Source organism: Rutilus rutilus (assembly GCF_951802725.1).
Source record: "Rutilus rutilus genome assembly, chromosome: 16".
Classification (NCBI taxonomy): Eukaryota; Metazoa; Chordata; class Actinopteri; order Cypriniformes; family Leuciscidae; genus Rutilus; species Rutilus rutilus.
Genome location: NC_140224.1, coordinates 11696997 through 11713370, shown reverse-complemented (window position 1 = coordinate 11713370; position 16374 = coordinate 11696997). Strand labels below are relative to the sequence as shown.

The following is a 16374-nucleotide window of genomic DNA, read 5'->3' as shown; positions in this document are numbered from 1 at the left end:
ATCTCATCAAGCCGATGAGGACGTTTCTCTTCCGTGTTGGTGGTGCATTTGAGTTGTACACATGGTTTGTGTACACTCCATATCAAACACTTTGTTTGGTTGTGCTTTCAAAAGCTTTTACACTACACTGTGCTTTTACACTTTTAAATACTGTAATAGGTGACACAATTTATTTGTGACGTCATAAAGGCTGACGCAGAGATGCTGATGCTTAAAGAGAATGAAAAAAAAAAAGAGAATGCGTCACTTCAACTGGAAATTTTGCATGATATAATTCCCATTTAATTAGGACGTTTTAAATGAATGATAACATTTGCTGTTGTTTATACCGTGGCATGTAAATATAGGCGCGCTATATATAGTAAATATATTGATGTGTTAAAGCGATAAAGCATTAGTTCTATAAGTGAACAGCCTAATAAAGCTGCTGCTGCTGCTGTCTGTCCTCATTGTTAATTAAACAACAAAAGAAAAAGAGAAAAACACTCACTGCTCTTGACTGAATACCTTTAGTAGCTTTAATATTAATGTATATTTGTTTAATACTGTGAAGGCAATGCTGTTTTATTTTTAATATTTCATTATTCACTTTCTGTATTACTTGATTTCTACTGTTAAATAGACTTGTACATGAAAAACTCAAAGCCCTGCTCATTTCATTTGTATCTTTCTTATATTGCATTTGTCCTAAGTGTTTTTGTATCTTTGTTCTTATTTTTAATAACAAAGATAGAATAAGATAACCAAAATAACTATATTGTGAACTATATTGTAAAACTAGAGATACATCTATTTAACAGTAAAGTAAAAATAAATAAGGTGGTTAGTATAGGGGGTGGGGTCTTTTGATTGGACATAAAATCAAGTAATTACATTTTTTTTATGATTTTATATTGTATATATTATAATCATTCCCTTAATCCAAAATTAGTTTAACAATTGATTTTATCATTTTAGTTTTACAAATATAAATAAGCTTTAGAATCAATATATAAAGTCAAGCTTTAAAATGACTAAAATTACATGTTTGGGTTGCTGTGTACCGACTGTATATCTATATAAAATCTAATTATATAAATTAACTTATTTTACTGATATTTGTTCATCATCCTATTTCATCAACTCATTTCTTCATGCTGTGTAAATACATTTAAATTCTTCAGTTTTCATAAACATATATACATTTTTAGCAGTGAGAAGTTCCATTTGCTTGCGCTCCATAGTTACTCTCATGAACTCATGATCAAAGTCTCATTTGATAGAAAAAGTTGATCAGCAGTATCATGGTACCAGCAAAGCCTGATTGGTTTGGTGTTGTCAACTTGAAACATCTCCTGTAACCCTGAGTTTGTTCAGCTAGCTTCATGGGTTTTGTAAAGGCTGTCAACTGAACTTCAGAGGCTGCTCACTGCAGAGCCATGGGTGGAGACTGAAGCCCAGCTCCCCCTCTCTGGATGTCCAGCTCTCTAGATGTAATTTGGGTGCATCATAATGGGTGGAGCTAGAAGGTCCAGCCACACCCTAACCCCATCCCTCTACCAGTTAGATCCTCAGAGGTGGAGCTGGACTAGGTCAAGCTCAACCCATGACGTCCAGAGAAGGGGAGCTGGATATCCTTTGGTTCTGCAGTGAGCAGCACTTGCCTTTTCAGGAACTTTGGTGGCAGCAGTGAACACGAACAGTAGGTGGCGCGCTTGATCCTACCGTGTTGCACAGAAGAAGAAGAAGAAGTTAGTGTTTGGTTTCAGTTTTCAATAATACTGTCCGTCACAATGATTCGGACACATCAACATTTGTGGATCATTTTACCATGTTTTATTGCTTTATTGGCCGTGACCATTACATGTGGTGAGTTTGTTTCTGTGATAACAATATAGTTTATTATTGGTAGCTCTGTCCGTTACAGACAATATAAAAAAGAAACATGATAATCATACTATATGTACATTCGAGCTGGTATGGTCCCTTTTGCTTCAGTCAAGGTATTGCCATCGCTGTGCGTACTATGGTACTGCTACAGCACTTCTTGGTGAGGAGCTGTCAATCCAAAAAATAATTTGTTACTTAGAATAGTGTCAATTGACCAGGCTTTCTTTGACTACACCTAAATGGTTGTTTTATGTTTTGGCTATAAATGATTAATACGTATATACATAATTGTAAAGTTGTATACATTTTATATTTACATACATAAACTCTGTGTTGTCTGTGGTTAAATGTTGATGTGTGCATTGGCGCCCTCTTTCGTTCGGGAAGAGTCAATGCTATGCGTTATGTTCTTGTGTAACAGCTCCTGCAGGCTCATTTTTGCTCCTGTGTCTTTGCTGTATGGCTCTTCTATGGAAGATAAAGATCGAGAATCGGTCCATATCGAGTCTTCTGGCTCAGTATGCTGCTATGAAGGCAGTGTGCTGGCTGGGGAATCGCCAGAGAAACAAACTGGAGAAAGACACTCAGGACGTTCATCGCGTTCAGGAGGAAACTCTGCTCAAGCGCCTGCGCAAACACTCCGACACAGTCTACGGCAAACTCTACGACTTCGGATCAATTAAAGGTGATTGATTTCGAAGCGTGTACAGTATAATAATTGTAAAAAGTACTCTTTTTTTAATATCAAAACAGGGGTGTTCAATTTTAGATTTGATACTTTATTTCGATTTAATAATTGAGTATTTAATCAAATATTATAATAATCATGTCATGTTTTTTTGTTTTTAAATGTAAAAGCTTCACTTTATTCTTAAGTAAACTTTATTTTTTATTATTTTCTATGACCAAACTTACTGTAACTGATCAGTCTAAACTTTTGATATGGATGTATCTTTGATCTGATGGTCTTCTCTGTTCTTATGTCTTATGAGAGTCTGCAATTTTTCAATTTTTTTCTGGCTGAGAATCAGGACTACCTATCCGGTCTTTCACTCTGTCTTGCCAGGTTGGGAAAATGAAGTATAACCCTGCAGACTATTTTGATGTTGTACAAGTATAAAACTCTGGGGTATTGCACCTCTTGATATCAGGCAATTCCCTAAAGCTTTATTTGATATACTTTTACAAATATTATCAGCATCAGCGAGTCAAGATAAATGCCAAAAACAGCTATTTCTGCACCCATCTGTCTCAAATTTCACTGACTCGTATAAAAGGTTGAGAGGGTGAACTTTTTCTTTACAGGTGGCTGAACGTGATGCCACTTTTCCTCAGAGTGAAACCCAGATGTTTCAACTCATTGGGGCAAACTAGGTGTAAAACTATTACTGTCAACATTCATCTTGACTAGGGGAAGGATAGTCTGGGTGAGGGGGCCCTATTTTTAAAGTCCCTACTCTTGACATAATGGTTCTCTGGCGATTATAAGATAAATCTTCTGATTTCAGTCCCTCGTTTTGATTTCAATCCACCCACTGTATTAACAGGGCGACAGTTTTTAGTTTTAGTTTTTAGCATTTAGCTAAAGCCTCTGTTAAATTTTTTTTTATTTGGCTAATGGCCAGTTTCTACCACTATTTCTATCACATTTGTGTTTTGTGGCAGCCATCCTGTAATTTCTGAAAGTAGTAACCTTGATAGACTGGCCATCTGTCCAGGGTATTTCCCTGTCTATGGTTTTTATGCTAAAAAGCTTAAATTCACATTTTTCACATCAATCTACTCAATACCTCATAATGACCATTTTTATTTCTCATAACTTATGCAAATTTATGAAAAATATAACATTGAAATATTACATTGATATACTTCTTTATTCATGTAAATAAGTTTATAATGTATGCATTAGTAAATTATTAAATGCATAAGGTTTTTATTGAAAGTGCAAAATATAGTTTCATAGCTTTTGAATCTATAATGTTTTATCACCCTTCTCCCGAAGCATTTGAAAGCTCTGACTGCATGCCACAGATATTCTGTATATAGTTAATTTTTCGTATATTAGATATATAGTTCAAAAAAAAATTGTATGTGGAGCAATTCTTTTTTACTTCTTGGCTTCTAGGCAATGGAAATGACCTGTGGGACATGCCACCATCTTGTCATGAAATGTATGACAGTTTTTATTCTATCATTTCAGACACAGAAACATTTCGACAGCGCCATCCGATCACGGATTATGACCATTATGAAAAGTATGTGGAGCGTGTGGCTAAAGGAGAGCAGAAGGTTTTAATATCGGAGAAGCCTCTTATTCTGGCAATGACATCAGGAACGTCTGGAACCAGCCGTATGCTTCTGAGCACCAGAGACACCAACACGGAATTCTTTCTACAGGTCACACATAAACATTTTTTACAAGTACAAAGTTATGTCAGCATTACACCAAAGTTTTTAAACAGGTTTTCCAAACACTCCCCCTGTCATTCTATCGGTCAGAGTATTTATCATTCATTATTGTAGAAATGCATTATTCAGTATGATTGGTTGAACTTGGTTGAATGACAGTATGAACTTTTTTAACTTAATAAAACTGTCTGGAAATCATTTGGATGGTTAAACAACCTGTTCTGGTGATATTGGTGACTTTCCCCGCTCCCCCCAGCGTTCCCAGGCGGAAAACCAACCTTGCAACTTGGGGACTACCGTCCCGGCAAGCAGAGCCCGTCTACGGAGAGCCTTGGCACTTCCTATTAGCTCCATTGTATAGATGGTTGGTTGCAGTTCCATTAGAATTCCACTGGAGGTGATCGCGGGCGAGTGCAGACTGAATGGGAGTCAATGGGGCTATACGGCTAAATGTGTCTCTTTCACCTGATTGCCGTTGAGAAATCTCTGATTTTATTGTAGATTTTGCAAGTTCAACATGGGTTATAGGTCGAAAGTTGAATGAACGAGTACTTATTTCTTTTCGATTTCTTACAGGTTGAGTTGTTGTTGCCCATAACACGCTAGCATTCTGCTAATGACGTCAGCATTCTGACGTCATTGACATTTAAAAAAGACTTTTTAAACCAAATAAGTGACTCTAAAAAATCTAACACCCAGCAATGTGTAATTTCTTTGCATCTCCTTTCGAATACAACATTCAAATTACTAGACAAAAAATTATATCCTGAGAAAAGTGGATTTTGAGGGTTTTACGCCATAGACCTCCATTCATTCTGCACTCGCCTGCGAGCGCCCCCGCATGGACAGAGACGTGTTACTGCAGCCAGTCCAGAAACCGGAAGTAAGCAGAGAGTGCCAATTCTCTTCCTATTAGACATTCTCTGCGGCAAGATAGAAATTGGAAGTCTCGTGAGAAGCGAGAACGAGAACGAGCGCGAAACACGAATTGCTTTATGGCAATTCGACATAAACACACATGCATGTATGATGTATTACCAGATTACCTACCTTGGTAGACATAGCTCCACATGATACAGTTGGCTTGCTCCGATCAAAACAAACGTACATGAGCAGCGGTAGGGAGGGGGAGGAGGCCGCCGCAAGTGAGTTTTTTACGACCGTGTTGTGAAATATACGCCCCCCCACAGCTGTGGGGGGAGCTCGTGGGGAAAACATGCGACAACAAAAGGGAAAATCAGCGAAGAAGTGACTAGAGTTCGCTAGAGTTGCCGAGTTCTCCTTTAACACATGTTTAGGAGCAGAGTTTTAGAAGTATTGGACCAATGCAGACTTTGTACATTTCCCAGATGGCTCGAGAGGATCAGTGGGCATGTAATCTATTATTTTTGTGCACTTTTCTGGCAGGGGGTGACTGTTTGTCTAGATGCTATGAGTCGAGCCTTTCCAGCCACCAACTGTCTCCAGAAGACCATGAAGCTTTTTTACTCGCCCCTTTTTCGTCAGAGTGAGGCAGGTATTCCCATTGGCCCCAACTCCTCAACCCCTGCCTCCTCTAGACACATGCTGCATCTGTACACAACACCAGCACCCGTCTATCAGGTAGGGGATGGATGAATATGAATTTAACATGATATTCAGTGATAATATTTGTAAATGTTAAGGTGAAAAGAGAGACAAATCATGAGAGGTTCCTCTGTTTTCCACTGTTTTAGATTTGTAATTGGTATCAAACAATTCACAACAGGTTAAAGCGCATGTTGTCAGGTTTTATTAAAGGGTATTTTCATATATTTGCTTTCAACTTGTACAAATGACAATACTTTTTATACATAGTCCCCCACCCCCATTACAGGGTGCTATAATGTCCATGTCTAATCAAACACACCTGGCTGTAATTTTCAAGTAATCCTCAAAATATTAATTAGATTTTTCTTGTATGTTTGATTAGTGTTGGATCTAAATTATACTCATGTGAAAGTATGGAGCTGCAGTGGTTATACAGTATTGTCATCAACTTTTTCAAACTAGCTAATGGACAGTTCTACCACGGAACGAAAGTGTGCATCATTGATAATTTTTCACGTCGAGAATTATTTTCTGCAATTAAGTTTCAAGAGGAATTATCATTATGTGCAAGATTCACATCTTCCTCTGGTTACGTCGAGCTTCCTTGAAGTGATGCTCGAGTGATTAAGAATATTCCAATTTAAAATAAGATTTCCTTCGATTCCTCTGTCCTCATTTTCTTCCCTCGCATCCTAAGGCGGTGGAGCTGAGACACGAGGAAAGGAAACAAAGATGCACAAATTAGAAATGAGAAGCACCCCTAGTGTGTGCTTGTCACATGATGTCTCTGTTTTTCAAGTTTCCCTGTGTTATTTCTTGACTCCTCCGTTGTCATGTTTTCTGTGTATGTCCAGTTGTTTCTATATTTACTTATTTGTTAAATGATTAATCCCACCTTGTTTTCTCCCTTCACTTAGTCTTTAATAATATAATTAGTTTGTTAACTGTAGCAGCCATAAAATAATAATATAAATATAAATAATAAAAACTAAATGAACGGAAACTAAATTTAAAATGTAAAATTTCAAAACTATAACACTGATGAATACACTTATTTCTGACACACTTGTTTCTGCAGTTTTAATTCCAATGCTGAGAACAAATAAAACCATTGTCTGCATAATTTAGCATAATAAATGGCAGTCTATCAGAACTGTTTGCCTTCAAAAAAAGCCTTGACTGCTGTCAGTGAATCACTGATTTGCTGCATTTATTTATGCATGTAATTTAGAAACGTAATAGAAAACTGAAACAACTCAATTTTAGTTGTTGGAATAAATTCGTATGAATCTCATTCATGAGTTTTCGTACAATCTGCTTACAAGTCTATTTAAGTTGAATCGCAAGTCTTCTTTATGTCTGATTGTCATGTTTAACTATGCTGTTGTTCCTCAAGTACAAGTCATGCAGCTGGAGTCCACAAAGCTGCTGTGCATGCAATGGAAGTAACTTTGGATAAAAGTACCTGCCAACTAAAATGAAATGTGTTTAACCATAGGATCTGTATGATCAGAACACTAGTATACAGAATCTAAAAGATACTGTTTGTTTTGTCTCTAGGTGCTGAATGAGAGAGATGCCTTGTATCTGCATCTGCTGTTTGGGCTGAAGGACCGCAATCTCGGCACGCTGGAATCCAACTTCTGCTCTACCATCTTTTATGCCTTCAGAGCCCTGCAGGTACAATGAGGACCAAAGGTCTGAGATCACTTATGAAAATGCTTCTATATTACATTATTCATTGAATAATTATATAATCAGCATTCAAATTTGAGTGATCACCTTAGCAAATGACAACTATCTGAGATTGTGCACAACTTCTAGGTCACCTAGAAGTTGTGCACAATCTCAGATAGTTGTCATTTGCTTTACATCATAACTTCTCTTTGTTAATAAAGCTTTACATTTTTTTTTTTTTTTTTTTTAAAGGTTTAAATACAAGGCCTCAGATCACACTGACCACACTGTATAAAGCCATCTGATGAACAGAAATGCAAAAATGTCTTTGGTTTAGTGACCAAGGAATAATGCAGAATTCCTTTTAAATCATAATTCAAAACTTAGTTTATTTCCAGGTTTAAAGAGAGAAAAATATTTCCAGGTTTTCAGTGTTGTTAGACCGCACTGCTCATGTTCAAAAGGAAAAAAAGAAGGAAAAAAACACACAGTAGTGATACCATGAATACTTTTTTGTAATGAGCTGTTCAAATATGTTCTAACATTGAATACAGCTAGATGGAGTGCAACATATAATATGCTTGAGATTCTTGTCCCGCTCTTAGATTTGTCCGATCAGCTCATTGTTTTATATCTGACTCTGAACATATCAGATAGACCCCATGACCCTGTGTTCATCTGCATTTAGGAACATTGGAAAGATCTTGTTGTGGATGTGGAAGTGGGCAGGATCAACTCCGGTCTGAACCTGAAGGCTGATGTGCGCTGTGCTCTAGAGAAGCTGATGAAGCCAGATCCAGTGAGAGCCACTGAGCTCACAGCCCAGTTTGAGAAAGGCTTTGAGGGGATCGCACTCAGACTATGGCCCAAGTTACACCTGGTCCTGGCAGTGGACTCGGGCTCAAACCAGATTTATGGGGAGATGTTACGACAGAACTACTGTAAAGATGTCCCGTTCTACTCCCCTTTCTACGCTGCCACTGAAGGTGTGTTTCCGTGTGTGTGTGTGTGTGTATGTGTTTACCAGTACTGTGCAGTGGTGTTCAAAAATGAGGAGTCAAAGTTCACACTGTTTTATGTTCCAGTTACACTTAATTTTGACACTTTTTTCAGGTTAAATAAACATTACTTAGAATTGTATTAGTTGTTGTTTTCTTAATAGTGTGTAAGTAATGTTTCATTTATTTTAAAAAACTATTTCTCATCAAGTTAGTGCTTTTTAAGCATTTTTTAAAAACATTTATTCAAAACAATAACTACAAGAACACAGTAAGACTTTTTATTTATGCACTGATGTTAAGCTGTTCTTTTTAATAGTCAACTTATTTTCGGATCATCAGTCATCAAATTTCCGTAAAACACTGCAGGTGTCGTGATGGTCACAGACATAGAGATATAGCCTACCTTTAATTTCATCAAACTGACTGTTCACTAAAAAACCCTCACAGATCATTTCAGGTTCGAATGTGACTTGACATAAACCAGCGTTTATTTGGTTATGCATGAGATAAAAGGGGAGGCAAGAGGGACGCTGCCTCCTACCGAAACTTTAACCGCTGATGTTGGTTTGCCGCTTTAGAAAAACAGGACATTTATACACTTTTTAATGTAATATTTTTTGTACTGTAGATTATTTTCTCATTCAGTTTTAAAAAAAAGACGCAATGCCTCCCTTGCCACCTTGGAAGAAAACCCCCTGGTGTGTACATTTCTTAATTGGATTGTGATATATTAAAGAAATAAGCCATGATAAGCATTGGTTTTTAATATTTTATGTGTTATTCGTAACATATTCCCTAAGATTGCTGAAGATCATGTCATGCACTGAATTCTGAGTTCTGACTCTGAAATTCAAAATCAAACAGTTCACAATTCACTACCTGAAGTTGTAATAGAGATAAAGATAAATGTTTTTCTATGTCTTTATTAACGGTAATACATTAAATACAGTTATTTGAACTAAATTCCTGCTATATGTAGTTTAAATGTATTTCAATACAGCACTGGAAAATACCATCACTACATATATTTCTTTATATATTTAAATGGCAGAGACCTCATTTTCTATTATTTTCTCATTTTCAATTGACTCTTAGTAACTCGTTTTGGACGTGTTGAGCTTTTCAGCAAACTTTATGCCAATGCAGAGCAACTTGATGCAGCAACAGCTATTATAGTGGAGTGTCTTATTCCTTGCAGTAAGCAGTGTATCTCCGTCCAGGTGCTGGGTCAATATTTTAAAACATTATTGAGAACTAGCAATGCCTACTATTCAGTACAGCAGCAAACATTCAGCAGCAAAGTTGTGAATGGAGCATATACTTGCAGCGAGTAGAGCTTACATACATGCGTTAGTTGTGTGTAATAGTCTGTAATTCATGTTTCAGGCTTGATAGGTGTGAACCTGTGGCCTCTGCAGGAGAGCAGACAGTATCTCCTGTGTCCCCGCTCCATGTTCTGTGAGTTTATACCAGAGGAGGATCTGGATTTAGAGCAGCCCAAAGCTCTCCTGATAGAGCAGCTTCAAGAAGGAAACAACTATGAGCTGCTGGTCACCAATGCCTCAGGGTTATTCAGGTCAGGTACATGATCCTGCTGCTTAACATTTACTTGGTTTTCTTTACACACCCTGCTTTCACTGCTCTTATAGACCTTATGTAGCTCCGCCCCTTTTCAGCGCTGCGCTCATTGTCTTTTGACTTCCGGTCTGTATTTTCACAGCGTTTTGCGTGTTTATTAATGAACGGCTCGTTTTAAAATCTTCCCGGTCGATTTACATTTATTAAGTCATCTGCTTTAAACATTACAGTCCTCATGATAACTTTCGTTAACTTTACATTAAGTAAATCCACTTAAAAAGCGAATTACTCCTGGACAGAAATGCCATACAAATATACAGAGCGACCGCAAAACGGAAGTTAAAAGACAATTTTCCAAAGATGGCGGCGCCCTTGTTTCTCTGGCGCACAAGGTCTATACCATCTGTCTGTTCAGTTCTTAATTCTTAATAAGTCTTAAGTAGGAATAAAAATGTTGTTGTGTCCAAAAAAACAACTGATTTTACCATGGAGATATTACGTTACTTTCCTCAGTTATAATTACACGGATGATAATTTGAGGGTAAAAACAAAGTAAATGTCAAAGTACATCTTCATTCGATGTTTTGCAGAAGTGGATGTTGTTAAAATCTCTGAATGGACAATTTCTAGGAATGTACCTGATCTTCACTAAACTCTGAACAACACTCACGTTGCAAATAGGCTACAACTAATTAAATTAATCTTTTTTAATGGCATCATGTATTGGTGCAGTGCTTCTTCCTCAATTCATATAAAATGTTTAGTCTTTTGGATCTTTGTCCAATTCATCCTCCAACAGGTTTTTTTTTTTTTTTTTTTTAAGCCCAAAGTATACTTCAGTTTTGACAGATACTCTTAGTGTGTGTACAGCAGACGCTTAGCTTTTCAAAGTATGTTCGATTTCATACACATATACAACAATTTCATCTTTGTACAGTGTCTGCGTTATTTCTCTCCAGACGTTTTGACCAATACAAATGTCTCACATAGCGGCTTGTCAACGTGGGCTTCTATTGTTGTTTCGTCTTTTCCGAGAAACAAAATCAACAAAAAACAGATTTTAGAAACTTAGAAAAAGTAAAATATTGGTAAAATTATGTACTAGACGTTTACTAAAGTGTTTATCTATGTTTTTCAGGTATCGCATTGGAGATGTTGTGAAAGTAGTCGGGTTTCATAACCAGTGTCCAAAAGTGGAGTTTCAGTATAGGTACTCATGTTTATTATACATTATCTAATCAAGTGGTTCTTAAACTGTGATACACAGTGGTACACAGCACAACACTATATTTCACACTGTTTAAAAAATAATAAAATATATATATATATTTTAGTTGCTGTAGCTCCGTTCCTGTAGAACAAACGGTGTTGGCACTTGCTACGCTGAGATCATGGGCTCATGTCCCAGGGAATGCATGAAATTGATGGAATGTGTTCCTTAAATGCAGGATAAATGCGCCTGCCAAATGCATTAATGTAATGTATTATCTAATGGTGTGATTAGATAACACTGAACAGATTCATTATTATTCTGTTTGCCCCTGCAGCAGAATATGGCATTATGTATGCTGCTCACAGTCCTCACACTACAAATTCTTACTTACAATTTTCCAGCATTGGGAAAACAGAAATCTGTATCAAAGTTAGTACCTGAATGTTTGAGAAGCACTGATCTAATCAATTAAAAACATATTTCTATGTTATCGTTTCTTTAACGTGTGTTCAGGCGTGGTCAGATGTTGAGCGTGCGTGGTGAGAAAGTGTCTGAATCGCTGTTTTTGAGGGCCCTTAAGAGGACAGTGACGCAGTGGCCAGGATCCAGACTCATAGACTACAGCTGCGTTGAGAGTGGCATTCTAGGTAATGTTTCATCAAATTCTTTGTCATTTAAAGGAATGTGCTATCTGCAACAGCAGATATTCACCTACAAAGCACTTTTTGAGAGGAAACTTAATTTTCAGAGAGAATTGTCATGTGAATAAGTGACCATTCACACCAACTTTTTTGTCACCTACGCTGTTTTTCAGCTGTTTTCCTGTGAACATGCACTAGATGGGTGTTTTTTTTACCATTTTTGTTGTTTTTTTTGTGCCATTTTTGTGTTTTAAAACGTGTCTAGAGGCACCTTTGTTCTGCTTAGGTGTACAGAGTCTTATTGAAGTGTGTAATAATAGTTACATGAATGCTAAATGTACTATGTAAATAGATACATGTACACATGTAAAATTTTACCACAAGCATATATATATTTTTATTTAACTTTTTATTGTTTTTCCCCATCTGTGCATACCCTCAGATGAAATCCTACAGGCGCCCATGATATACAGCCTAGGCAATTTTAAGTAGCACTTTACAATACAGATTGCTTCAAAGCAGCTTAACAGTGGTAAACAGGAAACACAGCATCAGTAACAGAAGACAATAGTGTCATTATTCAGCTTGAGTCAGTTCAATGTCCCCAACTAAACAAGCCAAAGGTGACAGTGTCAGGGAACCCAAACTCCATCAGGTGACAGAAATGGGGAAAAAAAATCATGGAAGAAACTAGGCTCAGTCGAGGGGCCGGTCTCCTCTGGCCATATGAGCAAACATGGTGTGATTTATGATTCCAGGCTGCATCCAGCACCTCAAGGACTGGAATTTCGTTTCAACCCTCCCCTGAATATTATACATGTCAGCATGAGACTAGTGTGATTGAATTTTGACCCTGTCTGCAACGTAAATAGAGAACAAGTTGTAATGAATCTGGAACATAACTTGAATTTTCCTAAGGTCGATCTTGCGTATAATACTGAAATGGAAATACGTGCCGTAAACCTGTCATTTAATTTGTTATTTGTGTTTGCTGTAGGCAATGCATCTGGAATATCTCAGCCGCATTATCTTGTGTTTGTTGAGCTAAAGGGTGTGAGGAACCTCTCAGAGGAACAAAGATACAAGGTGACTATCTATAATGTTCATTAAAAAACTTTTAAGAAACCCTTCTCTTTAACTGCTCATAATTTAGATATCTTTTCAAATCCAACAGTTAGACCACTGCCTACAGGAGGACTCTGACATCTACAGATCCTTCAGGATGAAGGGCAGCATCGGACCAATGAGAGTTCAGCTCGTTCGCGATGGAACTTTCCAAGAACTGAAAGATCGCATGATGGCCTTCTCTAGTGTTTCGTCCAACACCTTCAAAATGCAGCGTGTGATACGTAGGAGAGAGTTTGCAGACTTTCTACTGCAGAGGGCTTTCTCATGAGCATTTCAATTAGAGATGAAGGCTCTGATACAAAGCTGAGGTGTCATTTTTGGCTGTTAAAATAGTTTCTCATATCCTATTTGTATATGCAGAGACAACTGTAAATAACCCATTGGTAGGGCGATTCCCTGAAAAGTGTAACAGTGTGCCCCTGTCGCATTTTCAAAGCAGACCTCTGGAACAAGCTCAACTAGGGGCATGAGTTGTCCATCCGATGGAGGTGTAGGATTACAAATTAAAGATCTGCTGATCCTACATCCTTAACATCACATGAAAAACTAAGGTGAACTACACTGTATTGGGCATCAATTTACTGATCAGATTCAATATAGTTTCCATTGAAGGGGTTTTGTCAGTCTTTGATCTTCCTACTGAGAGTTGAACTATGTGTGAATGTTTACATAGTCTCAGTTCTTGTGGCCATGTGACGTTTATACAATTGAGGGGTACCATTATCTTCAGTCTGTTTTTTTTTAGTCTGAGGCAATTGCCTGTATTGTCTTTTAAATTATTTGATTTAGTGGTCATCTCTAAGGCTGTGTGTAAGGTCAACACTTTTAAGGACTGTCAACACCTTTAAGGACTGCCCACTGAATGCCTATAAGATACCATGTAAAGTTCCGTTACTCAGACTTGATGACTGCAGCTACCGACAGCTCGTGTTCTCAATAAAGAATCCTGCTGAAGATGCAACCAAGTCTCCTGGTCTTCGCTTCTGAGTGTCCTTCAGAGGTCACAAGGATCATTTGGGAAACTTGTCTGCAGATCTGCTTGGGGCTGATGGCTGAGTGATGGTTCTTGGTCCTGCAGGACCACAATACTGCACATTTCGGCTGTGTCCCTTATTTACTGTAGCACACCATATTTCTATCATTAGGAGGTATTCCAGAAAGGAGATTTAGCAGTCTATCTAGGTAAGTTAATTTAGAGTAAGCGCTAACCCACAATTTCGGTTCCTGAGTAACTTTCAGGCTATGTTCATGCAAATGTTGCAGGGATATGTAGCAAATTAAACTATGTATTTTTCATAACATACTTTGAACAACATAAATAAAAAACAATGTCAGAAATAAATCTGGCCTGCCTGTTGTTGATCAACCATTGGACAAAATGGCATTATTCTAATATTATATTATATATTATGTATCTCTTTTTTCAGCTCGCGTTTTTCCTTATCAGTTCAAACCAGAGTCCAAATATTCTGTTGACTTTGATCTTACAAACCAGTTTCATACATCAATCGATCCTGTTAAGTGTGTATTATTTTTGTGTATACTCACAATAAAAACAAAGTGTTGTGCTTTTTGCCAAATAAAGAAAAATAAACATGATGTGAGTTCTGCTTTCTCTCTGTCAGAGTAGTCAATTCTGAAACGCGTCCGAAAATGAATTGTAACTCAGCGAATACTCAGTCAAACAGGCATACAGACACACAGGCATGAAGCTTGAATTCTCTTCTTTTGAATGAAGTAATTTTTATAAAAATAAAAAAACAAATATTCTCAGTTTATGTAATCTGTATGAAAAGAGCGAGATGTCAGTCGTTCTCATCTCAGATAATTATTTTAAATGTGACCCCGCCCACGGAGAGCGCGCGCTATTCAAACGCAACTGCAAACTGTGAATGCCCCCATATCAGCTAGAGAAAACACATTATTCAGATCATTGTACTTGTTTACACCGTCTCGCGGCGCTGTGAGGAATAATAATAATGGAAAATGTACCTCAGAAGTGCTGGTATTTCGAGGAGCAGATGCAGCTGAGCTGAGGAATACTGTAGTAAGTTTTTTTCATTCTCAAGTGAATCGCATTTCTGTGTGTGAATGAATGAATGGCAGAGATGCACTGTTTACCACAACTCGCAAAAAGACGGTTTAAATTTGAATCGCATTTCTGTGTGTGAATGAATGATCCGCTTTTAGCAAACTATATTGCTATACTGAGATGAGTAAAAATCGACTGAAATGTTGAAATAAAATGTATTTGTATTAGCAACGTATTAAACTGCAAATTAACGTTTATATTTCTTATATAAACGAAAGACCTATGTTACAGACATGAAAGACAACATTTCGTTGACTAGTTTTAGATAGATTATACATTTTTACTGTAAAATTTGTGCCACCTCAAATAAGCTTTTGTTTGCCAATTTTTGCTCATATGTTAACTATAGTATGTTTTGTCAAAAATAAAGTAATCAAATAATCAATCAAATCCTTAACTTTGAAATATGTATGATAAAATGTATACTTTAGTTTTTACAAAGAAAGATTACACTTGAATTGTTGTTGTAATTGTAACCTTTTTAATAAAAAATATATTTACAAGGTAGATGTAAACAAACTATTAAAAGGTAAATATAAGCCTTTTCTTTAAATAATTTTTATTGTGTTTTATTAGTGACAAATTTGGAGAGAGGATACATATTCCACAACTGAAAATATGAGAATTAACTGCACAATTACTAGACATGTTTTCCTTGGATATTATACAATTTGCAAGCACAATTTGTGAAAAATAAAAATAAAATGAGATGCTTCCAACTGTGAACCAATTTGGTAGAATATATATATATATATAGGCCTATATACATATTGCTCTTGCATTCTTTCTTGTGTCTCAGTGACACACCTGAATGAATGGCTCATTAAGTATGCGGGCCCCATTGTCTCCTCAGGTGTGAACCACTAAATATGCATGATGGTATAAGGATCGTTGACGCTCACTCGCATATTGCCTTTCCAAACAGAAAGTGTTTTGCAAAATTTAAATCAATGTATTGTTTTATGTGAATGATTAGGGAGGATGATTTTCACATCATTTTGAAGAAAAAATTCTAGGCGACAACATCCATTAGTCAAACGTCTTATTGACACACGTATATTTAGTAGGCTATGTGTTTTGTGGCCTTATTTCAGAAACTTTAGTTTTTAGTTTTTTCAATAACCATGCATAAACATTATTTTCTCAAAAATCCAAACATGTACATACATGTTGCTCACATATTATGGTAGCCCTGTT

General features: G+C 36.9%; 1 protein-coding gene across 1 annotated transcript; it reads left to right on the top strand.

The window, feature by feature from the left end:
* Positions 1-1711: 1711 nt before the first annotated feature.
* Positions 1712-14420, top strand: ghdc (GH3 domain containing). The gene is made up of 11 exons (XM_084434680.1): positions 1712-1848; positions 2291-2554; positions 4070-4266; positions 5686-5880; positions 7408-7527; positions 8213-8510; positions 9912-10101; positions 11242-11313; positions 11830-11963; positions 12955-13043; positions 13132-14420. The coding sequence occupies exons 1-11, from the start codon at positions 1773-1775 to the stop codon at positions 13351-13353; spliced, it is 1857 nt and encodes a 618-aa protein (XP_084290806.1). The 5' UTR covers positions 1712-1772; the 3' UTR covers positions 13354-14420.
* The last annotated feature ends 1954 nt before the right edge of the window (positions 14421-16374 follow it).